General features: G+C 45.6%; 1 protein-coding gene across 3 annotated transcripts in view; it reads left to right on the top strand.

Annotated features, from left to right (window-relative positions):
- Positions 1-25,165, top strand: part of KMT2D (lysine methyltransferase 2D) — a 2,224,302-nt gene that overhangs the window by 1,840,998 nt on the left and 358,139 nt on the right. For all 3 annotated transcript variants that reach the window (XM_069653836.1, XM_069653837.1, XM_069653838.1), the window contains one exon: positions 12,303-12,478. In XM_069653836.1, the coding sequence (XP_069509937.1) occupies positions 12,303-12,478 (176 nt within the window). The remainder of the gene's footprint in view (positions 1-12,302; positions 12,479-25,165) is intronic.

Here is a 25,165-nt window from a genome sequence, read left to right on the forward strand (position 1 = left end):
GGGAGAGGGCAGTCATTGGCTGGGGAAGTATGACCCAGAGACAAGTGATTGGTTACTACTAAGAAAGACAGATCAGAAACGAAACTGATGCTGATTTTTTTTCTTTACCGAGGATTCCCAGTCTGACGACTGGGAATATTCATGAGCATGTGAATCCATGCCAGACCCATGCTGTAGAACAACAGTTGCAGGTAAGTAACTTGTTCCTTATTAAAAGTAGTAACAAGACCAAGGGAAACAATGTTTCTCCAGCATGGGGTCTGGCGTGGATTCACATGCTCATGAATATTCCCTACGGTCATGCTGGGAATCCTCAGTAAAAGAAACGGCTTTAAAGCGAAAGTGAAATTGTTTTATTTCTCCTCTAAACCAATCACTGTCCTCTGGGTCATACTGCCCCATCCAATGACAGTCCTCTCCCTAATCTCCACCCGTGGTGGCCATCTTCAGATATTTACCAAACGCTTCAGTGTTGGGAGTCCTCTTAGTGATCTCTGAGCTTTTTTCCTAATATTTTGAGTTTTTGGTACATTTTAAACATTATATCCGATGTTTGAATTCATCGTTTGACCAGGGGTCGACTACCAGCAGTGAGTGTTCGCGGTTGGTGAAGATCATACTTCTAGGATCTTTCATCTGATTAGGGAAGACCCTGGCTTGGGTCTACTTGGTGCCTTTTCCACCATGACCAAGGAGAAGAGATGCCTCTTCAAACTCTGTGCAAAATGCAGACTAAGGAACATTTTCTTGGAGGATTGACGCTACAAAAGTGTCTACTGCTTGCATCCGGACCATGATGAGAGATGCAAGGTCTGCTGTGGTTTTTCCAAAAGACCAAGAAAGATCGCTACAGCACCCTGGCAGCGTGGTTACAATCTGGTAAGGCTTCTGACTCACCCTCTCGGCATGGTCATGCTTTCCCCCCACCCAGGACTGGCCGGTCCCACAATCAAACTCCCTCAGAAAAGAGGTTGTGGTCCTTTGAGGATGCCCCGCCCGAGGGGGTCCAAGGAAAGGCAAAGCCTCACGCCACTGATCCCACTGGGTTTGTTGCTGCTGCTGAGGTTCCTGGCTCAGGAAGGGCAATGTCACCATCGCCGAAACAGCCACAGTGAGCCTAACGGTGGGAAGGTGCCCCCTGTAAGAGAAACTCTGCTTGCCATCGGTAGACAAGGCGACGAAGGAGAAATCCAAGGTGGGCCCTTCGCTGCCTCCATCGGCATCTTAACCAGCCAAAACAGAATCAACGACCACATCGACGACTGCTGTTACCACCCCGTCGACGAGTCATCGACCAATACTACTTCAAAGGAAGGGCAGTACACAAGGTGGTGCCCCACAGTCGCAGCAACAACTAATACGCGGGTGTCCCGGCACAGTGTGTGGTAACTGCCTCTGCTTTGGCGAATACCCCTGGAAAGGAGGCAGCAGCTACTTCCTCCCAGGAGTCTCAGGAGAGGGGAATGAGTAAGGCTCATACGACACCTAGAGGAGTGCAGAAGAAGGGGATGAACCAAGTGTGCAGGGGCACATTTATGCTTGATCCAATGAGGGTGACAACCTGCCCGAGGGCTACTATTCAGACCACGAAGGGGGCCAGGGACCCTTGTTAGGTCGGTCACCCTGAGGTGAGCTCTGAAGTCTACCTCTCTAAAGAGGCGTACCCGCCCAGAGCCGCCCCCTCATTTCTCCTACACATCACCCCAGGGATGTTTTGTTGGACATTTTGACCACGCTGCACACGCTGGTATTAGAAATTCAGCAGAGAACGCCGCCCACACCGGGCCTTGCTCCGTCGGAAGTCCTCCCAAGACCACTTTCCGGAAGCCCTTCTAGGCGCAAACACAAGTCCGAGGACCTTGTGTTAGGGAGAATTCTCATAAATGTGTGAATTCCCTTCATCTTGCTGGATTTCTAGGACTTGATTCTCTTACCTGGAAAGAGCGTGAACCTTTTTCCCCACTCTTTCGTATTTTGATGTGTTTTTTACACTTGTGTTCTTTGATTATGGAGTTTTAGACAACTCAATTGGCCTCATCTTTTCATGTGTGTTACACAGCACCCTCAGCGCAGTGACACAGGGATGTCTTTTAGACTTCCAAAAGGTTTTAATACCTTCTCTAGGATAACCTACCGTTTCCCAGAGAATATAAGGTTAAATTGACTGTACTAGTCTTTTTAAGTTCGTAGACCCAGCACACACTATCTTCCTATAGAGTGCTGGAAGGGTTACCTAGTATCCCGAGTCTAGAAACTCATGTAGCAGTCAAATGCTTACCTTTTCTATCAAAATAGCAGGTGGCAGTGGTTTTATAAGGCACTACCATGATTTTTCCCAACCGCGAACACCAGTAGCTAAAAATCGCGGGAGCCATGTTTTTCAAGATGGCTCCTTAAGCCCCTTTGTTTAAACAGGTCCCATGTCTTCTTTTTTCGCCATTTATTTTTGGAAATGTCCTTCTATTGTTTGTACCTGCGTGCCAAACTAGGTTTGGTCCCTTTGTTTCTATGCCTTTGGCGGGCTTCAGGACTGAAGACCGCCTCTGGCATCTGAGTGTCTGGGGTGGGCAGGAAGTGAGGGAGGTGCCCGAAACTCCCTGTGCTTTGTTTTCTATGAGACCCAAATGCACTCTGTAGTGATTGGCCAGTTGACGTCCGGCAAGAACAGCCACTCTGCTGGGCGACCGACAGCTAGGCTGGAATGAATGGGCGAGAACTGAATAAAAGGCGAGGCTTTTGGCTTGGAAAGCAGAGTCGACCACTGGACAAAGGAACCGAAGAAGAGCTTGAAGAGGACGCCTGCAGCAACTGCTGGAACGTTGGTTCGCCTGGTGAAGCCCTGCTGCTGTGCTGAAACTCCAAATTCTTATCGACCGAGAAGCCCCTGCAAGGTGCAAGGACGACTTCTCTCTTTGAGTTGGTGGGACCAATCAATTCCAAAGTAAGTCACCTAGACATCCTTCTCGGAGCTTGTTGAATTTCCACAGAGTTGCTGCTGGAAACTGTATAGCCAGGGAGAGAACACCAGATTGTGTGCGTTGCTTTTAAGCTGGCCTAGAGCTCCAGGAAGATCCTCCGGACTCCCAGGAAGCAGGAATGACCGAGCCTGAGCCCCCTCAACAAATTGCGGCACCCCAGATGCAAGGAAAGCCCAACTTGACAGCCAGGAACCACGATGTTGGTATTTGCGGTAGATGCGAGGAGCTCAAACACTGAACAGCCACTGATTTGAAGATTGCCGGTTGCGAGCGGTGCCCGTCCCATTCCAGTGCAGGAGTCTCCAGAGGTCTTACCTCTTGTCCCCACGACTGAGGCCCAAGAACAGTTAGATCTGTACAGCTGCTCAGGAACAGAAGTCATCTGCTGCACTTTTTCTTCAGTACAAAGGTACTGTAAAAAGTGTGAGAGAACTTGCCTCTTGCTGTAGAGCTGCTTGCATCTTCTACCTCTCACAAGTCTAACGGCCTGTGGCCCTACATTTGATTCTTCAAGCGAAGAGGCCCATGTCTGGACTGGCTGAGTGAGAGAAGGCCAAGTAGTGTGACAAAAGGGAAGGGAGTATTCTACTCGAGGCACAGGAGCAACTATAGCCTTTTGCTTAGTTTTGCAAAGCAGCTACCTGGAGTTTTGTTGACACTTTCAATTAACATTACTGCTTAGATACACATTCTAAGACTGATTCTCAGGTGGTTCAGGCGGTATTAAGACCTCTTTGCTACCGTTCATTCACACATCCCACCACCATCTCCTGGTACTGTTCGCTAGTCTATGCACTGCATGGGATTCTAAACAGATTCTCAAGCATCAGAAAAGATATATTTCTCACCGTAATTATATTTCTGGTGCATGTGTCTGCTTAGATTCACATGTGCCCACCACCCTCCCCTCTTGGAGTTGAAGGAACATAGACATCTTACACCTTTCTTTTTTACTGTACTTGCTCACGCATTTTCTGGGGCTCACTCATGGCAGAACAAAAAACAACCGGGGGTACTTCGACACCTGAAGGAACTTGGCAACACTTCATGTTGGGGATAGTGTCAGTCACACCCATGTCCACGTCCCTTTTCGATCTTCTAAAAAAAGACACAGTAATCTGCCATTACCACTAGATTTCAGACTATATGCACAGCATGTGAATCTAAGCAGATACAAGCACCGGAAATACAATTATGGTGAGTAATGTATGTCATATCACACAATACTAAATCATGTGAAACATATACAATCAGTCGGTGCAGAATAATCAATTCACCCCCACAAGACCTGAAATGGAAGGTAAGTAATTAGTTATATCACTGACGGTCCACTGGAATTGCAACCCTATCTTATAAAGTCCAACCCTAAGTTGATTGGAGGCTTGTGCCCAAAGTTTCAAGAGAAGGGGTTGGTTCCTGGGGATGTGAAGATAGGACAAAATATTGTCCAAAGAGTTCAAAAGTAAAAAAAAGGCTTTTTTACCTTTTTGGAGAGCTTTCAGAACAAGTGTTACCAAAGGCACTTGGTTGTAATATAAATCACGGGTGGTGATGGGGGTACCATTTAGTATTGTTATAACTTACCACCCTTACTACGATTTATCCTCAGACTTTTCTGGTTGTTGGAGGGTCAACAGAGGTCGCTTTTTCTGTGTTGTTTCCGGTCGAAGAAACCCATGAGCTGCGGGTGCAAGAAGAGTTCTGGTCGGGTACAGCAGCTGTGTGCACCAATGCAGCAAGCACTAATGCAGGACTCTTGAAGAGTCCCCGACTAGACGCGGGGAAAGCCAATTACAGTGATTACCACTGATGCATGGCGACAGCAGGCGTCTCAATTCTCGCGGCTGAAGAAAACTTCTTGTTGAAGCTTGGATGCCAAAATCTTGCAGGAAGGCTACTTACAGGACACGCTGAAGACCCTTGAAGTTCTGAGTCAAAACACAGAACAGCAACCCTGCTACTGTTATAGCCCAAACTGGAGTTGGTCAGCCCAGTGGAGGGCCCAGGGACGCTTCGGAAAATTCCATTTTGCAGAGCACCAAGAAGACGTTGAGACTGGTTGTTCACACCCATCCAGAGGGACGAAGCATCAATAAGGGTTTTCTGTGATCCGTAGCCAGACTGGGCTCCACCAAGACTGCAGCAAGAATTGGTCACCAGGCCTCGTCGGGGATCGTCCTCGGGTCTTCCACGGTCTTCACAGCTGTTAGGTGAGTTTTCCTAAAATCCCACTTGGAGGGAAGACTTTAGTATGCTATCCCATTGGTTTGTAGATCCCCAACTCTAAGTATCAGTCTGTACTATTCAAGGGCCTTGGTAGAGTGGCAGAGCAGTCGGGCTTTTCTGAAGAGAAAGATGTGAGCTCTCTAGGTAAGTACACTGAGCCGAGGCAGTAAAGCACATCAAAGAAACACATAAATGTATATTAAAATATTGATTTATATTTACACAAAAGTCCCTGTTAAATACTTGGCACAATAAACCAACACACACAGGTATACTTTTCAATACTTTCAAAGGGTCACTTCTTAGTTGGTAGTTGCTGAACGCCTACAATTGTAACATGGGTTTCACAGTCTTATCAGTAATACCGCACTCTCACAAAGGAATACTGTAATTATAGTTAGTTTGCATACACATAGTGATTTTTGGGAAGGAAAATAGTTGGTTAGTGTTACCCTAGCAGAGCTTCAGGCTCTAGAGGCAATTTTGCAGCAGAGCAAGTCTTTTAAAGTCCAAAACGCAACCCTAGCTAAAAGGAGTTTGTAGCGGCTTAAAGTCTTGCAAAGCAGTAGAAATCAAAAGTTCCTGTGGATACTTTGTAGCCTTTAGGAAGGAAGATAAAAAATGGTTAAACCAACGTTGGAGACCCTATTAAAGGACTTGCTCAAGGGACACAAGCAGCGCTTGAGTCGGAGGTAAGAGGGATTGCCCTGGACACCTCTACGTGCACTCGAATGCGCTGGAGCGACTTTCTGGAATCGGGTAAGCAATTCCTTTTTCCCCACAGTACCTTAGGTTAGAAGAAAACGTTTGTGCTGGATGCTCTGTGAAGTTGCAGCTCTGGACTTAACCTCCGGATTCTTTTGTGTGATCACTGAAGGCAGGACAATGGATGGGATCTCTCAAAAGTCTTGAGGGAGGAACGGCTTTCAGCAACTTCTCTGATCACCCTGGGCTTTTGGCGCCTTTTCTGCAGCACCAACAATGGACTCTGTTAGGCAAGATTGTATGCAGTACCATTTGGGTGCACTACAACAACCCTGACCTCCTGGCAATAGGAACCCAACATTTGGTTTAAGTCTGTACTACACAGGTTGTTAGCGTGTTGAGCAGCCAGGTTTACTTCAAGAGGGGTCAATGTGAGCTGTAGGGAAGTTACACAGAGATTCACAGTGACAAGTATTCAAATAAACGCTTAGACACAAGGTTTCTTGATTAAACAATGAATAATGTATTTAACAGTCAGTTGAATAAGCCTTCTTCAGAAGGGGGCAATATAATAGTAACAAAAATGCACTCCAAAATACACCCTTTTAATATTTCCAAATCAGGAAGTACCCTTTTGGGATGGCACACAGACACTTCCTACATGCTGAGGTGACTTTAGTAACTAGGACACTGTAGACCTGGTTTATAGTGATTGCATCGAATGCCAAAGCATCGAATGCCTTGGAATCTAAAAAAAAGCAAAGAAAAAAAAGCATTGAATGTCTTTTTTTTTTTTTTTAATGGAAGGGTCCCCCAATCCCTGTTTTTTAACCCTCAAACCCCATTACAATTAAAATAAAACCTTCACCTTTGAAAGAAAATGCATTTGATGCTTTTTTTCGATGCAATGACTGGATACTATAGACATTAATATACCACTGTTAGCATTTAGAACCAGACTTAAGATTTGTCAAACAAAAAGGTTATTAGAACAAAACAAGAGATCTTGCAAATATTCTAAAGCAGGTAAGTACTTTTGGTAACCCCCAATGCAAAGTAAGTTAAACCCTTCCTGGAAGGAAGACTAAACCCAATGTCAGAGGGAAGAAGAGTCATTCAGGGAGCCAGGCCAGAGTCAATTGGGCAAAAGTCTAAGTGATCTGAAGCACTTTTTGCAGGTAGGTAAAAGTCTTGCACAATGTTTTAGAAGTCTTTGTAGAAAAGAAGAAATCGGAGCAGGGCCACAAGCTGATTTAGGCTTGTGAGGTAAAGAAGCTTTTAGCAACTCTACAAAAGCAACCTTGACAAGTCTCAACTGAGAACAGTTCTCGTAGACTTTACTGTACCTTTGGTTAGAAGAAAAGGGCTTTGGCTGGCTTCTCTTCCTGTGCAGCTCTACAGATTCTGTGTTCCTGGGCCTCAGTTGTGGGGACAAGAGGGAGGACGTCTGGAGGACCGTTGCACTGCAACGGGACCGTCGGCTACAGAAAAGGACCAACTTCTATACAGTGGCACTTCGCGGTTTCAGCTCCTCGCGTCTAAGCAATGGGAACACTGCAGACTCTTGCCTGTCAAGATGGGCCTTCCTTGCATCTGGGGTCCAGCACTCTGTTAAGGGGGCTCAGGTTCAGTCAGTCCTGCTTCCTGGGAGTCCGTAGGATCTTCCTGGAGCTCTTGGCCAACTAAAAAGCAATGCACACGATCTGGCGTTCCTCTCCCTGGCCATTTGGTTCCAGCAGCAACTGCAGTGGAATTTCAACCAGCTCCAAGAGGATGTCCTGGTGGCTTACTTTGGAGTTGATTGGTCCCACCAACTCGAGGGAAGAAGTCGTCCTTGCAGGGCTTCTCTGGTCAAGGGGAATTCGGAGCTTCAGCATAGCAGCAGGGCTTCACCGGGCAAACCAATGGTCCAGGAGTTGCAGCAGGCATCTCTTCCAAGTTCTTCTTCAGATTAATTCGTCCAGTGGTCGACTCTGTCTTCCAAGCCAAAAAGCCTCACCTTTTATGCAGGTTTCTCCCATTCATTCATGCCTAGCTGTCAATCACCCAGCAGGGTGGCTCTCCTTGCCGGACAAGCCAGCCAGCCAATCACCTAGGAGTGCATTCCTGTCTCCTAGGAGACTAAGCATGGGGAGTTTCGGGCACCTCCCTCGCTTCCTTCCCCTGCCAGACACCCTGGAGCCAGAGGCGTACTTCACTCGTGAATCCCGCCAAAGGCAAAACGAACAAAGGGACCAAACCTGGTTTGGCACACAGAGTAAATCTCAAGAAGGACCTTTCCACCAGGAAATGGCGAAAAAAGACGTCTGGGGCCATTTTGACAGAAATAGCACTGTTGGGTGCGTTACTGCAGCTGAGAACGCCGTCCGCAGTAAAAGCACACCACAGTAGTTAAAAGTAAACCACTGCCACCTGCCATTCATCGAGGAAAGGATAATATAAAATACACGAGAGAGTGGGGAAAAAGGGTCTCGCTCTCTCCAGGTTAAAAATTGAAGTCCTCAAAATCCAGCAAAGTTGCTGGGGGTCTCTAAGGTAGAGAGGAATTAGGGCATTTCTCAGAATTCTCCCTAACAGACTCGATTTGCCCAGTCAATCTTTACTTCCTGCAGTCCCACACTCTGAGGCAGTTTGGGCAAGTTGGATCGGATCTCGGGAGTGTCTTTGAGGGCTCAGTAAAGATTTGGACGGATTCAGCCTTTTCATGATGATGCTCTCGAAATGGGCCGCAGGTCTCCTGGTATTGCGTTTCTGCAGCTCTGGAAACTCACAGGACCTAGGGAGGCTCAATTCAAAGTTCTTTTTAGGACTGGTTATTAGGGAGAATTCTCAGAAATGTGCTAATTCCCTCTACCTTAGAGACCCCCAGCAACTTTGCTGGATTTTGAGGACTTGATGTTTTTACTTGGAGTGAGTGTGAGCCTTTTTTCCCACTCATGTATTTTGATGTGAGTTTATACACGGTCTCTTTTTGGTTATGCAGTCTAACCAATTCCATAGGCATCCTCTTTTACAATTGTCACAGAGTCCTTCAGTGCAGTGGCACAGGGAGGTCTTTCAGATTTCCCAAAGGTTTCAATTTCTTCTCTGGGATAAACTACTGTTTCCCAGAGCAGTAAAGTAAAATTGACTTTACGTTTGTAACTTTCTAGACCCAGCACACACTATCTTACAATAGGGTTCTGGAGGGGTTACCTAGTATCCCCTTTTGTCTACCTTCTCATGTAGCATTTTTATGCTACCCTTTTCTCACTGAATGGCTGGTGGCAGTGGTTTCGTTTTGACTACCGTGGTGGGCATTTACCACGGGCTGCGTTCGCAGCTGCAGTAAAGCACCTTTGTGTGCCATTTTTGTCAAAATGGCCCTGGTCTTCTTTTTTTGCCATTTCTTTGTGAAAAGGTCCTTCTTGAGATTTACTCTGCGCAACTCCCCTACAGCTCACATTGACCCATCTTGAGATAAGCCTAGCTGCTCAACACGCTACCAAAACTGTGAAGTACAAGCTTACACCAAAGGTTGGGCTTCCTATACCTGTAGTCAGAGTTGTTTGTAGTGTTCCCAGAGGGTACTGCATACAAACTTTGCCTAACACTGGTTGTTCCCACCATCCAAAGGGAGTCCTCTTCGGAGCTCCACTGTCGCACAGAAAACTGGGATCAAGACAGCAGTGGTCGCTTCAGTGTTGCAAAGGGTCTGCAGGTTTGGTGGTCGTCTTCTTTGGTTATGTAAGCATCCAGTGGTCATCTTGCTTTTCACTCCGGGAGCCTCATCTTTTATACAGTTCCAGCACACACTCATCTGCAATCTCTCACTAATTTACAGAAAGGGGAGTTTGGCTGTCCAATCGGGACAGCCAGACTCTCGGTGGGAGCTGGTTCTGTTCAGGCTCTCTGGCAGACAAAGGACAGGGGGTGGAAAAATCCTCCCCGCTTCCTGCCTGCCCAGACACTCTGGAGCCTAGGCGGGGACACCCAAGGGATCCTGCCAAAGGCAAACCACACTCACACAGGCCTCCCCCTCCCAGAATGGTAGAAGAAGGGCTTACCAAGAACAATCACGCTAGTAATGGCGCGGAAATAAGGGAGGCCCCAAGGTGGTACTTGGGTGCCCCTATTGTGCACTAGTGAGGCTATGGACACAGCCTGCAGTGTAAAAATTACACAATAGTTGGTAGAACATGTCAACTGCCACCAGCCATAACTAGGAGGTTGTCCATGTGACTAAAAAGTCACAGGAGCAGAGAGAAGGGGTATACTAGGTATCCCTTTGGCACCCCACATAAGGTAGTGTGTGCGCGCCAATCTCTCAGACTATAACGTTTTTGAGAGATACAAAGTCTCTCCATCCTTAAGAACTGTAGTTACTTGAGGATAAAGAAAGGAACCTCAAAGGAGGACCCTAAGGGTCATCAGCAACACTGCCCATAAGGAGCTGTGCTACAATAAGATATAGGTGCCTTTTAAGATTTTATGGAGAAAATGGACTCCATAGTACAGGTATAATACAGAAAATAGAGTTCCAAAAGACACAGCCTATAAGAATGAATGAGCGGAAAAAGGCTCCAATCGTTAGGATTTAAAGAAAAAGGTCCAGAAGTCTAGCAAAAAAAGCTGGGGGTGTCACTGGGAGAGGGGATGAAGCATAAAAATGATCAATCTCCCTAACAGCTACACAGAATACTTGGCGCCTCTTCAGGTCTGCTGGAATTGCCTCAGGACATCACCTTATCCCAAAGTGAGTTGCATGATCAAACTCAGCCCTTCATGGTAAGATCTGCCCCACACATGAACACCAGCAATGGTCCAATCAGGGACCGTGTGGTTCTGATTCATGCTTGCACACCAGACATACTGGGTGCCAGTGTGTGATTTGGGACCAGACAGTCCCTACCCACTTCCTAGGACCCACAACGCATGGTAGGCACTAACCCACGAAAAGCAAGGCTTTCCTAGGCAAGTGCATGACCATAACAATAAATTCCTAACCTGGTAAGGCAGGAAGAAGGCTAAACGAAAAACCTAGCGGCTTGGCCATGTTAGGACACTAGCCACAGTTAGTAGCCAAATGCGAGAAGGCTAAATAGAAATAAAGTTAAAATGCAACTGCTGCCACCGGTTTGTCTTTAGGCACATATAAAAGTAACCAGAAAATCCTTTGTGTATTATCTAGGATGATACAAAAGTATCCCCATTGCACGGCATTGGAACATGCCATGTGCAGCATGAAAAAGCTCCCCAAAATAGATAACATTTAAAAAGACTAATGGAAACAGTTTCCCAGTACTGATATTTGAAGGACTAGTCAGGTTCCCCATAACAAGTGCGCAAAAGGCCAGTGAAGTGAGGCTGAAAGTTTCACTTCACTGTAAAAAGTCAGGACAAAGTGTAAAAACAAAAGCAACAAGTTTGGGGGTCCATAGAATATGGAGGGAAAGTTGCTAAAAGATCATTTTCCTAACAGCAAGGCAGAAAGCCCAAACATGGCCAAAGAACAAGCGAAGATCTCGTGGCATGGCCATTTTAATGCATTAGCCACGTTTAGTAGCCATATGCAGTAAAGGTGACTGTGCATACTAGAAATAACACGAACATTGTGAAAATAGAATTGCTGCCACCAGCTAATTAGGCCCATATAAAAGTAACTAGAAATCTCAGTGTATAAGGCAATACAAAAGTGTCCCCGTAGCGCTGCATTGTACGATGTTAAAAGGTTACAAGAAGTAAAAGATAAAAAGGGAAACATCATTTCCTACTACTGATAGTCTGAAGGACTGATCAGTTTCCTCATAAGAAATTAGCAAAATGCAGGAGAAGGGAAGCCGAAGGCTTTACTTCCCCTCAAAAAGTTAGAACAGGTTAAAATACAAAGCAAAAATATTGGAGGTCCATAGAAAGTATGAAGAGAAAGTTGTGAAGAGATCTTTCCTCACAGCATTAGTGAGTAGAGAAAAGCATTTAACTTCCTATAAATATTCTTTTGTGATGATTTGTAATGTTGCTTACATTTTAAATAATCATATTTGTTTACATCTGAGTAGAACTGTAATACTTGAACATGTGTGTTGTACCTCTGCTCCAAACCCCTTTTCACCAAAGTCTAAGCCTTACTGCTCGGCCAACGCTACCACACAAATTTGAGAAGACTCAAGTGTCAATGCTCAATTCCACTATGCTGAGCTTCCAAAACCCCACTTCAATACAAGTTTTGGAAATACCTCCTAAAAATGTAGTTTGTATGGTATTATTTGTAAGTCAGTTGTTGTTGAAGTTAACAAGTTAGCCTATGGTTTTACTTTCTGGGTTTTTTTCCAGTTATGCATATTTTGAAGATAATGTAACTTTGTGAAACTCTCTCCTGAGGCATACTGAGCAGGAAATTGTCTTGATTTTCAGAATGGAAAGCGACTATGAGAACGAGAGCCCCGACAGTATTGTCCCTGCCTCATCCCCAGAGAGCATTCTAGAAGAGGAAACTTCACGATTCCCACTGCTGACTGATAGCAAAGTGGAGCCAAAGGATCGAGCACTATCCCCAGTTATTCCACTCATTCCACGAGTTGGCATTCCAGGTCAGTTAATAAAGTTTGCAGCCTCTAATACACCTTCAATTCAGCTTTGGTGATTTTTACTTTGTCTGGTTTAATTAACACACAAACTGCATTGCTCAGAGTTCGTAATGCATCTTGCAGAGCTTTTCTTTAAAATGTGTGTTTATTGCTGTTCCAGTTTTCTCTTATCTGAAAAAATAAGTGTGACCCTGCTCCATTTTACAACCAGATTGTTGCCATAGTTTCTGCAGGCCTATGGTTATGAACCAGTACTAAGCTCTGGAGGTTAAGCACTTGTGGGCACCACTACCGTTAAGGGGTGTATCAACCACTTTAATCCCTATAAATAAGCAGATACACCCAAAAAATAAAAATAGGGAGTAAAACTAAAAAAATAGGAAACTGACACATAGGACCAAATGTCCATGCCTTCACCCAAACTGCTCCATGGATATTTCAGCTTCGGATGTCGTCCCTTCCTTTCCTAGGGGGGGCAGGGAGGGACCTTTCCCATGGGGCCAGGGCGGTGCATCCACAGTACAATAGTCCCCCTAAGGGTGGTGCACAGGGGGAGGAACACATGGGAGAGGAAGCCCCTTCTAGGATTAGGGACAAACATCCCCTCAGAACGTGGTACACTTTGACTTTGTTACACCCTCCCTCTTTCCCAAAGCCAAACTCTCAACCAGTGCCAATATATTTTTTATTGTAAAGTCGGCCTAGTATGTTGGACCAGACTAAGGCACCTGTTGGGCAAGAATGGATGATGTAACCCTGTGGGAGACTACACAACCCTTGTGCTCTTGGTATTAGGTAGCCCACCTAATGGTATAGGTCTGTACTGCAAGGGTTGGTAGTGTGACTGAGCAGCCAGACTGATCTCAAGAGGGGTAAATGTGAGCTGTAGAGCTTTAGCAATGAAATCCACAAATACAAGTATCCAAATAACACTCAAGGTTTCTTGTTAAAATAATTAAGTCATTTTTAAATAAGCGTTCTTTAAAAAGGGCAATATATATAGCAGTCAAATACACTTTGAAATACTTTCTCCGAATCAACACAAAGCAAGTACTCTTTAGAGATGCTTCATACACACATCATACACCCTAAGGTGACTTCACTGACTAAGACAGTTTTGGCATTTATTTATCAATTGTACACTTAATAAATTCTGAGGTTGGTAGAAAGGAAAGGTTAAAGGAAGGAAAAAGGTTAAACAGGTTCTTAAAGCAAAGCATGTGAGCTCTTCCAATGAAGTCTAGCTAAAAACCTTTCCCAGCAAATAGTTTAAAAAGCAATGTATCACCTATGAGGGACAATAAGTATCGAAGCCAAATGGAATAGAAGATTCTACAGGAAGCCAGGACAGCCAACGTCAATTGGAGCAAAGTCTATAGAGCTGAGCTACTTCTTGGATAATAAAGTCTTGCACAAAGTTAGAAAGTTGGTTGAAGAAAAATCACTGTAGGGTCACAAGCTGTTACATTTGTGAAAATTGGAGCTGAGATCTACTCTCGGAAAAGCAGCTACTGTGCAAGTCTCAACGGAGAAGAGCATGCTAAGGACTCTGAAAGTACCCCAAGCCAGAACAGTACCTTTGGTTAGAAGGTCTAGCTGGCTTCTGTCTGGTTGCAGTGATACAGATCCTGTGTTCCTGGGCCTCAGTTGTGGGGCCAAGAGGGAGGATGGCTGGGGAATCCTGCGGCAGCAATTCGATGTTCGGCAGCAGCTACAAGCTCTTTTCGGATCAGCGGCACTTCACCGTTTCAGCACTTAGTGCTTTTGGCCAGCTTACAGACGTTGCACTTGACTACAAATTTCTCGACCCCTGGCACTCGGTTCCTGCAACAGCAAAGAAGTACAGCCAGATGGGGAAGGTCTTACAGCAAAGTTAGTCTCTGGGTTAGTTGGTCCCACTAACCCAAGGGAAGAAGTCATCCTTTCCTGGAGCTTCTCTTGCTGATCAGAAGTTTCAGCACAGCAGTAGGACTTCACTGGGCAGTTTAACTGTCCAGGAGGTTGCAGCAAGCTTCATTCACGGTTTCTTCGTCTGGATGTCCTTCCCAGTGGTCGACTCTGTCTTCAGTCCCAAAACCCTCGCCTTTTAATCAGGTTTCTCCCATTCATGCACAGCCTAGCTGTCACTCCAACAGCAGGATGGCTGTCCTTCAACGACAGCCAGCCAATCAGGACTGGGTGCATTCAGGTTTCCCTGGCGACAAAGGACAGGGGAGTTTCGGGCACCTCCCTCGCTTCCTGCCCTTGCAGACACACTGGAGCCAGAAACGGGTTTCCGCACTGAAGCCCGCCAAAGGCAAAACGAACAAAGGGATCAAACCTGGTTTGCCCACAGAGTAAAACCTATGAAAGACTTAACAAACACAAAATGGCGAAAAAAGACAACCAGGACCATTTTGACAAAATGGCCACCCATGGGTGCTATACTGCAGCAGAGGATTGAGCCTGCGGTAGAAACGTACAATGGTAGTAAAATAAAACCACTGCCACCAGCCATTTAAAGGGTATCTGGTAATATTATCCCTGCTAATAATAGCGCCATATATATGGTCATGGGGTAAGGCCATAGGCGATATTATTAGTGGGGATAATTTATGGGGGTTATTAGGACCGGGGGTTGGGGAGGGTACCCCGCTCCATGAAAAAAATTATGAAGGTTGCAGGGGTTTCCACCGCAGGTTCCATGGCTTAATATCGGCACAAAAATATGACAATATTTTTGTATGGTGATATTTTTGCGGGGATATTAACACATGGAACCGTTTGAAGTAGTGAGGGTAGCATTAAAAAGGTTACATGAGTAAGTAGGAAAATGGGCTACTAAGTAAACCCCCAGCACTCCACATAAAATGGGGTGTGCTAGACCTACAAAGAGAAAAGGTAAGTAAAGTCATGTCACTTTACTATTCTTGGGAAATGTAGTTCACCCAAGAAAAGGTTTTTAAACTTTAAGAGAAATCTAAAGGATTTCTCTGTGACACTGCACTGAAGATGCTGTGTGTCACCATACACAAAGTAGATGCCTATGGAGTTTGTCAGACTCCAAAAACAAAGGAAATAGAAATAAATCAAAATCAGATCAAATACATAAGAGAGTGAGAAAAAGAGCTCACTCGCTCCAGGATTAAAATTAAAAATTCCTAAAGTCCAGCACAAGAGCTGAGGGTCTCTGTTAGGCAGGATTTTGTGCAGTACCCTTTGGGTGCCCCAGAGCAACCTTGATCTGGCAATAGGGAATTCAACCTTTGGTATAAGTCTGTACTGCACAGGTTGGTAGTGTGGCTTTTCTCAAGAGGGGTCAATTTAGGCAGTAGGGTTGTAACAGTTTCATAGTGACATTTATTCAAATAAACACACTCAAGGCTTCTTGATTAAAACATTATTAATTTAACACTCAGTTATATAAGCATTCTTCAGGAATACGCAAAACATGTAACAATTATAATACTCTTCAAAACACACTCGGTTTCTCTAAATCAGAAGATACCCATTGGGGATGGCACACAGACACTTACTTCACCCTCAGGTGACTTAAATAGCTAGGACACTGTGGACATTGATTTATCACTGGTACATTTAGAGCAATACTGAGTTTGGTACAAAGGTTAGATATAGGAATAAAACAAAGGTTAACGAATGATTCATAAACATGCAAGTACTTTTTAAAACCTTCCAATGTCAAGTAAATGTAACCCTTTCCTGGGGGAAAGATAAAGGCAGAGTCAAAGGTAAGAAGTTTCTCTAAGGGAGCCAGGACAGCCAATGTTAACTTGGACAAAGTCTAGGGGAGCTGAAGATCTTCTTTACAGGTGAGTAAAAAGTCTTGCACAATGTTTTTAGAAAAGTTTGTAGAGATAAAATTCACTTTAAGGGCCACAAGCTGTGAGACTTGTGAGGGGCAAAGCTGTAAGAAACTGCAAGGGCGACCAAGACAGGTCTCAACTGAGAGCAAGTAAGGCTACACAAAAAGTGGTAAGTTCCCTTAGACTTTACAGTACCTCTGGTTAGAAGAAATGGTTCCAGCTGGCTTCTGTTCCTCTGCAGCTCTGCAGATCCTGTTGTTCCCGGGCCTCAGCCGTGGGGACAAGAGGGAGGACGTCTGGGGACTCCTGCACTGCAATGGGAAGGTCAGCAGCAGCAATGGGTGAACTTCAATTCAGCGGTGGTTCTGTGTTTCAGCTCCTCGCGTCTGACAGCAAATAGCAACACTGCGGTTCTCAGATACCACTTCAGACTTTCCTCGCATCTGGGGTCCAGCACTCTGTTGAGGTGGCTCAGGCTTGGTCAGTCCTGCTTCAGGGAAGTCAGGAGGATCTTTCTGGCGCTCGGGTCTGACTTAAAAGCGACCCACTCGATTTGGTGTTCCTCTCCCTGGCACTTCATTTCCAGCAACAGTGGAAATACAGCCAGCTCAGAGAGGATGTCCAAACGAGTTCACTTTGGAGTTGATTGGTCCCAACAACTCAAGGGGAGAGGTCGTCCTTGCAGGGCATCTCTAGTCGAAACGAATTTGGAGCTTCAGCACAGCATCAGGGCTTCAACAGGCAAACCAACGGTCCAGGAGTTGCAGCAGACGTCTCTTCCAAGTCCTCCTTCGGATTCCTTTATCCAGTGGTCTACTCTGCCTTCCATGCCAAAAAGCCTCGCCTTTTATGCAGGTTTCTCCCATTCATTCATGCCTAGCTGTCAATCACAGAGTAGGGTGGCTGTCGTTGCCGGACAGCCAGCTGGCCAATCACCTTTGGGTGCATTCCTGTAACCAGGGGAATTGAGCACAGGGAGTTTCGGGCACCTCCCTCACTTCCTGCCCCTGCGAGACCTACTGAAGCCAGAGGCGGACTTCACTCGTGAATCTCGCCAAAGACAAAACAAACAAAGGCACCAAACCTGGTTGGGCGCGCAGAGTAAATCTCAAGAAGGACCTTTCTAACAAGAAATGGCGCAAAAAAGACAACCGGGGGCATTTTGACAAAATGGGCACCCATGGGTGCCATACTGCAGCTGCGAACGCAGCCCACTGTACAAACGCTCAATGGTAGGACGAAGCGACTACGCTGACGCTGGCCAAGAAATCCTCTGGGCATCACAAAGACTGGTTAGTTGCCAGAGATCAAAACCGGAGCCAGAGAAGGAAGCAGTAACCGGCAGAGCTGCCGCCGTCCCGAGAGAGCATCCGAATACTGCCGGAGACTCAAAGTGGAGCCCCTCCGCTCTGAAGACACAAACCACAAAAACGGGTAAGCGGGCAGACCAAGATGTGCTAGAGGTCCGGCAGGAATCTGGGAACAGCTACAGAGTACAAGATAAGGGGACCCTAAAAATAACTGAGACAAAGAAACAGTTGTATGCTTGGCAGGAGAGTAAACCAAGCAGGCAAGAGTAATTATTGCGAGTCTGGGACCCACATTCATATGATAGCCAGCGAATAAGAGCGTCTGGGACCCTGAGATGAACAGAAACTGGCAAGGAAGACACCTAGCAGGAAAATAAACCAAGCTGGTATAATACATCAGTGTGAGTCTGGGGCCCTCACCCATTTAAGTCTAAGAATAAGGCAAAGTTTAGTCCAGGAAGCACTAAAATGAAGAGACAATCCGTTGTTGGGGGAGAATTCTCAAAAATGTGCTCATTCCCTCCACCGTAGAGACAGCAACTTTGTTGGATTTGGAGGACTTGATTTTTTTTAACCTGGAGAGAGAGACCCTTTTTTCCCACTCGTGTATTTTAATGTGATTTCTGAGCGTTGTTTCTTTTGATTATGGAGCAGGACAAAACTCCATAGGCATCATCTTTTACAGTGTGTCGCGCAGCACCTTCAGTGCAGTGGCACAGGGAAGTCTTTCAGATTTCAGATCCCAAACTACTGTTTCCCAGAGCAGTAAAGTGAAATTGACTTTACCTACATTGTAACTTTCTAGACCCAGCACACACTATCTTACAATAGGCTGCTGGAGGGGTTACCTAGTATCCCCTTTGTCTAACTTCTCATGTAACATTTTTTGTTAGCCTTTCCTCACTGAATGGCTGGTGGCAGTGGTTAATTCTAACTACTGTAGAGTGCATTTACTGCGGGCTGCGTTCGCAGCTGCAGTAAAGCACCCAAGTGTGCCATTTTTGTCAAAATGGCCCCGGTCATCTTTTCCGCCATTTCTTTGTGGAAAGGTCCTTCTTGAGATTTACTCTGCGTGCCAAACCAGGTTTGGTCCCTTTGTTCGCTTTGTCTTTGGTGGGATTTACGAGTGAAGCCCACCTCTGGCTCCAGGGTGTCTAGGTTGGGCAGGAAGTGAGGGAGGTGCCCGAAAATCCTTGTGCTTAGTCTCCTAGGAGACCCAAAAACACTCTGTAGTGATTGGCCGGCTGACTGTCCGGCAAGGACAACCACCCTGATGGGTGAGTGGCAGCTAGGCTGGAATGAATGGGAGAGCACTGAATAAAAGGCAAGGCTTTGGACGTTGGAACCGAAGAAGAGCTTGAAGAGGACGCCTGCTGCAACTCCTGGACTGTTGGTTTGCCCGGTGAAACCCTGCTGCAGTGCTGAAACGCCAAGTTCGCATCGACAGAGAAGCCCCTGCAAGGACGACTTCTCCCTTTGAGTTGGTGGGACCAGTCAACTCCAATATAAGCCACCTGGACATCATCTCGGAGCTAGTTGAATTTTCACAGAGTTGCTGCTGGAAACTGTATAGCAAGGTAGAGGAACACCAGATTGTGTGCATTGCTTTTAAGCTGGCCTAGAGCTTCAGGAAGATCCTCCGGGCTTCCAGGAAGCAGGACTGACCTAGCCTGAGCCCCCTCAACAGAATCGGGACCCCAGAAGCAAGCAAAGTCCACCTCGACAGCCAGGAACCGCAGTGTTGCTATTTGCGGTAGACACGAGGAGCTGGAACACTGAACAGCCACTGAAAGGTAAGTTTGCCGGTTGCAAGTTTTGACCGTCCCTGTGCAGTGCAGGAGTCCCCCGACGTCCTCACTCTTGTCCCCACGACTGAGGCCCAGGAACAGTGAGATCTGCAGAGCTGCACAGCAACAGGAGTCATCTGCTGCATCTTTTCTTCATTTTATAGGTACTGTACAAAGTCTGAGAGAACTTACCTCTTGCTGTAGAGTTGCTTGCATCTTCTACTACTCAAAGTCTAACGGCTTGTGGCCCTACATTTGATTCTTCTTTTCTTCAAAGACTTCTAAAATATTGTGCAAAGACTTTTCTACTTACCTTTGGCCTAGCCTGGTATACTGACTGACTCTGTTGTAGGGAACCAAAAGTATTTGCCTGCTTAAGAATATTTGTGGTCACTTGTTGTTCTAATAACCTTTTTCCTTTTAGTAAACTTATAATAGTATTCTAAATGCAAATAGTAAGATATTAATGTCCCCAGCACCCTAGCTATTGAAGTCACCTGAGGGTGTATGTTGTGTCTGTGGCCCATCTGGCTGATCTCCAGTCTTATATGCTGACTATAGTGGAGAAAAGTAGATCAGGGCTGCTGATATTATTGGATCTGTCAACAGCTTTAGATTTTTTTTTTTTGTGTTTAATCATTAAAAGATTTTTTACAAAAACCCGTTGTAGCGTTCTTAAGTTTCTGCTGATTTTGAGAAGTACTTTAGACACCACATCCGTTTACCATATTCTTTGAGAAGTCCATTTTGAGAAGTGTGCAATTTGACTTTAGATTTAGGGTTGGTATTGGGTTCGGTAGGTTTAAAATTGGTTTTGGTAGATTTGCTCTTTTCAACGCTATGTCCAGAAGTTTCGCTGCCGCTCTGGGCCATCGTGCTGAGTCACCTGCCATGAGTCGACTCCAACCCATTTGTTCGTTTACCACTAATGGTTGGGATATGAGTGGTGCCAAGAACGCCTCTCTTTCCTTAGACATTTCAGGACAAGTCATGAGGAGATGTTTGACTGATTCTGTTTGCTCCAAGTTTTCACACAGGCGACCTGTGTCTGTTGATGACTGTAATCTGATCGCCAGAATTTCTCTGGTTTGGAGAATATTTAGGCGTGCCCTCATAAAAGTTTTTCTCAGTTCCTTCTCTGGGAATTTTTCACAGTATCTCGAGGGTATTTTCAGTTTGTTGTGGCTAGGAGGCAGGCCTTTGAAAGATTTGTAGGTCAAGATCTTTTCGTTAGTGGCGATCCAGTCTTGTTGCTCTATTTTTTTTCTTTTTACCCTGTTTGGGTTTGCGATCAGCAGCTCCTCTGTGGAGGCTATTGCTTCCAGTTTTCCTTGTAGTTTTTTGACCCATGTATTGAGAGGATTACACCCGTCCCCCTTTCTTTATTTTATCTGCTACCACCTGGAAAACCGGGAGGGAGTTTGGCAGAAGGGTTTTTCTATACAATTGGAGTGCACTTTGTTCAACTACTGAGGCTAGGGACACAAGGCCCAGATTGCGCCGAAATGCTGCAGTGGGTGCTGACTTTGGAAGGCCCAACACCGCCTTCCACACAAAGCCTTCCAACGTAGCCCAAAATTCCGGGGGAGGGGGTGTTAGGTTTGCACTCATTCCGTATGTTAAAGCTGGTACAATTTCTGATTTATAGAATTGCAGTGCTGGGATCCACGAGAAGTTTCCAAATTTTTTATCCACTGCTTTTAGTTTTGCTGTTAAGTTTCTAGTTTTGTCCCAAAGGGACTTCTGGATGGTTTGTCTTTCAGGGAGTTGTCAATCCAGACTCCTAGGTATTTGTATTCTTGCACCACTTCCAATTTGGTATTTTCCAAAAACAGAACCGTTGAGGCTTTCCGGTCATGTGTCGATTTAGAGAGCAGAATAATTTGTTTTTTGTTCGTTTATCTCCAAGTTGTTGTTTTTCATATAGGCTGACAGGTTCGCTAGCTGGCGTTGGAGACCTATTTTTGTCTGATCCATGAGAATCAGGTCGTCGGCGTACCATAGTCGGAAGACTTTGGTCGAACCCACCTTTGGGGGGGAATGAACACATTTTATTTTCGGTAGCTTGAAAGTCTCCAATAAAGGCAATGAACAAAGCCGGAGCCAGCGGACAGCCTTGCTTGACCCCCCATTCCGAGAATATCGAGGTAGATGGATGACCCTGCTGGCTCAGCCGGACACGCATCAATGTTTTTGTGTGCAAGGCCATTATTGGCTCCAGCACTGGTGGAGGGCATTTCCAAGTTCTTAGTTTTGACCAGAGTTTGCTACGACCTACCATTTCAAAAGCCTTTGAGAGGTCTATCAGAGCCAGGTGTACTTTTGGTGCGCCAGATTTCACTTTTGATTTTATAATATTTAGGAGTAGTAGATTGATCTCTGTTTCTGCGCCCTTTTGGAATCCTGTCTGAAAGGCATCGGCCACTGGGGAACTTTTAAGCCATTTTTGGAAATGTGAGAGCAGCAGTGTAGTGAAAATTTTTCCTATAATGTCCAATAAGGCAATCGGCCTATAGTTGCTCGGGCTTTCTCTGCAATTTTTTTTAAAGATTGGGACCAAGATTGCAGAGTTTGCTTATTACTGCCGTCCATTCCTGGGGGTGTTTTTTGATGTCTAAGTTGGTAAGACTGTCAGGACCTGGAGCTCTCGAGGACTTCAATTTTTTAATTATTTCAAGTTTCTCATCTCGCAATGTTTTATCACTACCATTCGGTCATAAGAGTGATTGTATTTGAGCTGTTTGCCGTTTATTTTTGAGAAGCTCACCCTATGGGGGGACAATAGGGGCACGAAGTCTGGTCTCTTTGCCTCCAAGCCTTCCCGAGCGGGCCCTGCGTCTGTTCTTAGTCTTTCCTTTATTGTTCTTATGTTTTCGGAGATCAGGTGGAGTCGTGTTTGCCACTTGTTTGATTCGACGTTCAATGTGTATTGTTGCTTTTCAGTGGCCATCCCGCCCCAGGCCATTTGTAGTAGATTGTGATCACTCTCAGACGTTTTCTGTACTTTAAAGGCGGTGATATACGGAATCAAACCTTGAGTTATGAAGATGTAGTCTAGAGTTGCAGCGGCTTCTTGTCTTTCCCACGTAGGGATCTGTGGCTCAGAATCTTGTAAAGTCGCTACGTTATGGAAGCTTCTAGATTTCATCAATTTTTGCCATGGAGTTGTGGAGTTTTTAGACCGGTCGGATTTTTGCACTTTGCATTTAGATCGCCACAAACTATGATATTATCCACTTCTAGATCCACGCTGAGGGTGTCGATAGCGTTGGAGACCAGTTTGCAAAATTCTTTTGTAGACGTTCTCTCAGGGTTCCAGTACAAGTTAACTATCGCCAGGTCCGAGACAGCCCATGTGCCAAGCTCTTGATCAGGGTGTTGCCATGAAGTTAACGTAACAAGCATTCCATAGGCTTCCATAATTTTTCTTTTCGGGATTATGCCTGATCCTATAAGACTGCAGTTAGTAATCCCGAAGACGGTCTTCCCAGAAGTGACTTAGTTGCCGGTGAGAGTTCAATTACGAACTCGTCTAAGGTCGGCTTGTCGGTTAGCCAGGTTTCCTGCAGGCATAGGAGTTCGAAATGTCCCAGGTTCACGTCGCTGGGACGCGTAAGATGTTTATATCCTCTTGTATTCCATGATGACATTTTCAGTTCTTTCTTGGAGATCTCTGTAGCTGTTACCTCGGCCGACTTGACTGACTTCTGGGAACTCCCGGTTAGCTGCTATTTCTTTTGGTTTCGTCCAAAGGTGTCTGCCAGCCACTTCCACGGTCCGTCTGAGAATTTTGCGGTCATATAGGAGTTTTGATGGTCGTTGTCCGTCCTCCTGTTGTGAGGGTCACGATTTGTATTTCTTTGTGTAGCGCTCCTGGGTGTTTTATAATGTATATGCTGTTGTCTGCTCTTGCGGGGGCTTTCGCAACATTCTGGTGGCTCTTGGTTTTCGTCCTCTTGCTTTCTGCGGAGCTCCTCCGGTTTATTCTTCGCGCCTTTTTGTGAGGGTGTGTGATGAATTTTGGTCGGCAAATCCCTTCTATATAATTCTCGGCCCGGTTGTCTGGCTTTAGGCGGTTCTTGCCATCGATTTTGCCCATTTGGGCCTTTGGTCCTTGATGCTTGATGTATTTTGGTCGATAGGCCTCTTCTGTCGGTTTCCAAGTCCAGTTTTCTAGATTTAGGCCTTGGTTGAGGAAGCAGGTTGAATCCTAGCCTATGTAGCTCTTTTGTCACATCTATGGTGATTTCAGATAAAGCTTTGTTTTTTATATGGATGTATGCCTTGGTCCTGTGTTCTCGATGGTATGGCTCCACCAATACGAAATCGTCTGTCAGTTGGCGCAGGTTGGTGATTTTCGCGAGGATTTTTAGCACCATTTTTCTATTTAGTACCATATAGCCTTCTTTGGCTGATATTTGCTCCAGTTTGTAGATTGACGTTCCTATCAATTTTTCTTCGAGCTTCTTGGCACCGTAGTTCGTTCTCGGGCCCTCAATATGTGGTGTTTCTCTGTTAGATGATGGTTGATATTCTCTTCTGGCTCTGGTTACGTTAGCCCGGCTGGTTCTTTGTGTGAATGGACTCGATTGCTGGCGCCTTCTTCTGTCCATGGTGGCATCTTCGCCCTTGGCCAGTCTCAGTCTCCAGTTTGGACTCTCTTCGCCACCATCTGCTGACTCGAGATTGTCCGACACTGAAGTCTTAACTGGGGATACTGATGGTAATTTCTCGTTTTGCAAAGGTGTTTTTGATTCGGCCGATTGGTCTTCTGGAATATCAATATGCTGCTAAAAATTCATTAGTTCACTGTTATTTTGGAAGTCCTCGATCGTTTTTGGAGACTGGTCCAGTCCTATGTGGACTGTACCGGGTGTGAGTGCTGATTTTGTTAGGTCAGTCGGTCTTGGTCTTACATCTTCCTTTTTACCATTGGATTGGACCAGGAGCACTTGGGGGGACTTTTCCCTTATTTGATTGGGTGATGTGATCACTATTGGGTTGTTCCCCTGCTTGTTTCTTCCGTGGCTCAATTTGATGACAATCGGATGCTATTGGTCCTTTTAGTGTCTCGATGTTCAGTGTAGTGTCCGGGTTCCGTGGTATTACTTTTGAGAAGATGGGGGCCACGTTCTTCTGTTTAGGCGTTTCATTGGTTTGGGTCGCCCTTGAGGATTTTGAGGCGTTGGTTTGCACCACTTGGTGCCTTTCATTAAGCTGGTCTTCGAGCTTGGCAATTTTCAGCTCTAAGCATGCCTCTGTTTTGTTGGCTTTTGTTTCCAATGCTGTTTTATACCCTGCAATAAATGTCAGTTTCGCCCGCATTGATGCTGACATTGCAATATTGTCTTTTAGTGCTTCATTTATTGACTCGTATAGTTTTCCAAACGGGTTTAGTGCTATTGTTATGGTTGACATTATCAATAGCAGGTCATCTTTTTTGCTAGGGGACTCCTTCTGGGCGGAAGATGAGATTTCTTTTAACCGTCTGCTTTTGGCAGGAGTGCACACGCCTCTGTCGCCCGCTTGTTGCGGGAGTCTATCCTGGAATCGTTCCTCTGTAAGAGTCGTTTTGTCTTGTGGAGCGTCTTGGTCCATGAGTTTGGCTGCCGGTTGATTACGAGGGTGTCCTTGAATGTGAGGTTTCATCCATGCGTAACCCTCTTTAGGGAGTCCAGCTAATGTTTTTTGCCTAGCCCGATCACATGTTGGTGTGCTTGATATTTGGTTTGGATTTCTTCGCCTGACTTAAGAACTGGTCTTTTTTGCGGATCTTCAGTGTTTAGGGAT

This window comes from Ambystoma mexicanum, chromosome 3q (genome assembly GCF_040938575.1).
Source record: "Ambystoma mexicanum isolate Mex_15411 chromosome 3q, UKY_AmexF1_1, whole genome shotgun sequence".
NCBI lineage: Eukaryota > Metazoa > Chordata > Amphibia > Caudata > Ambystomatidae > Ambystoma > Ambystoma mexicanum.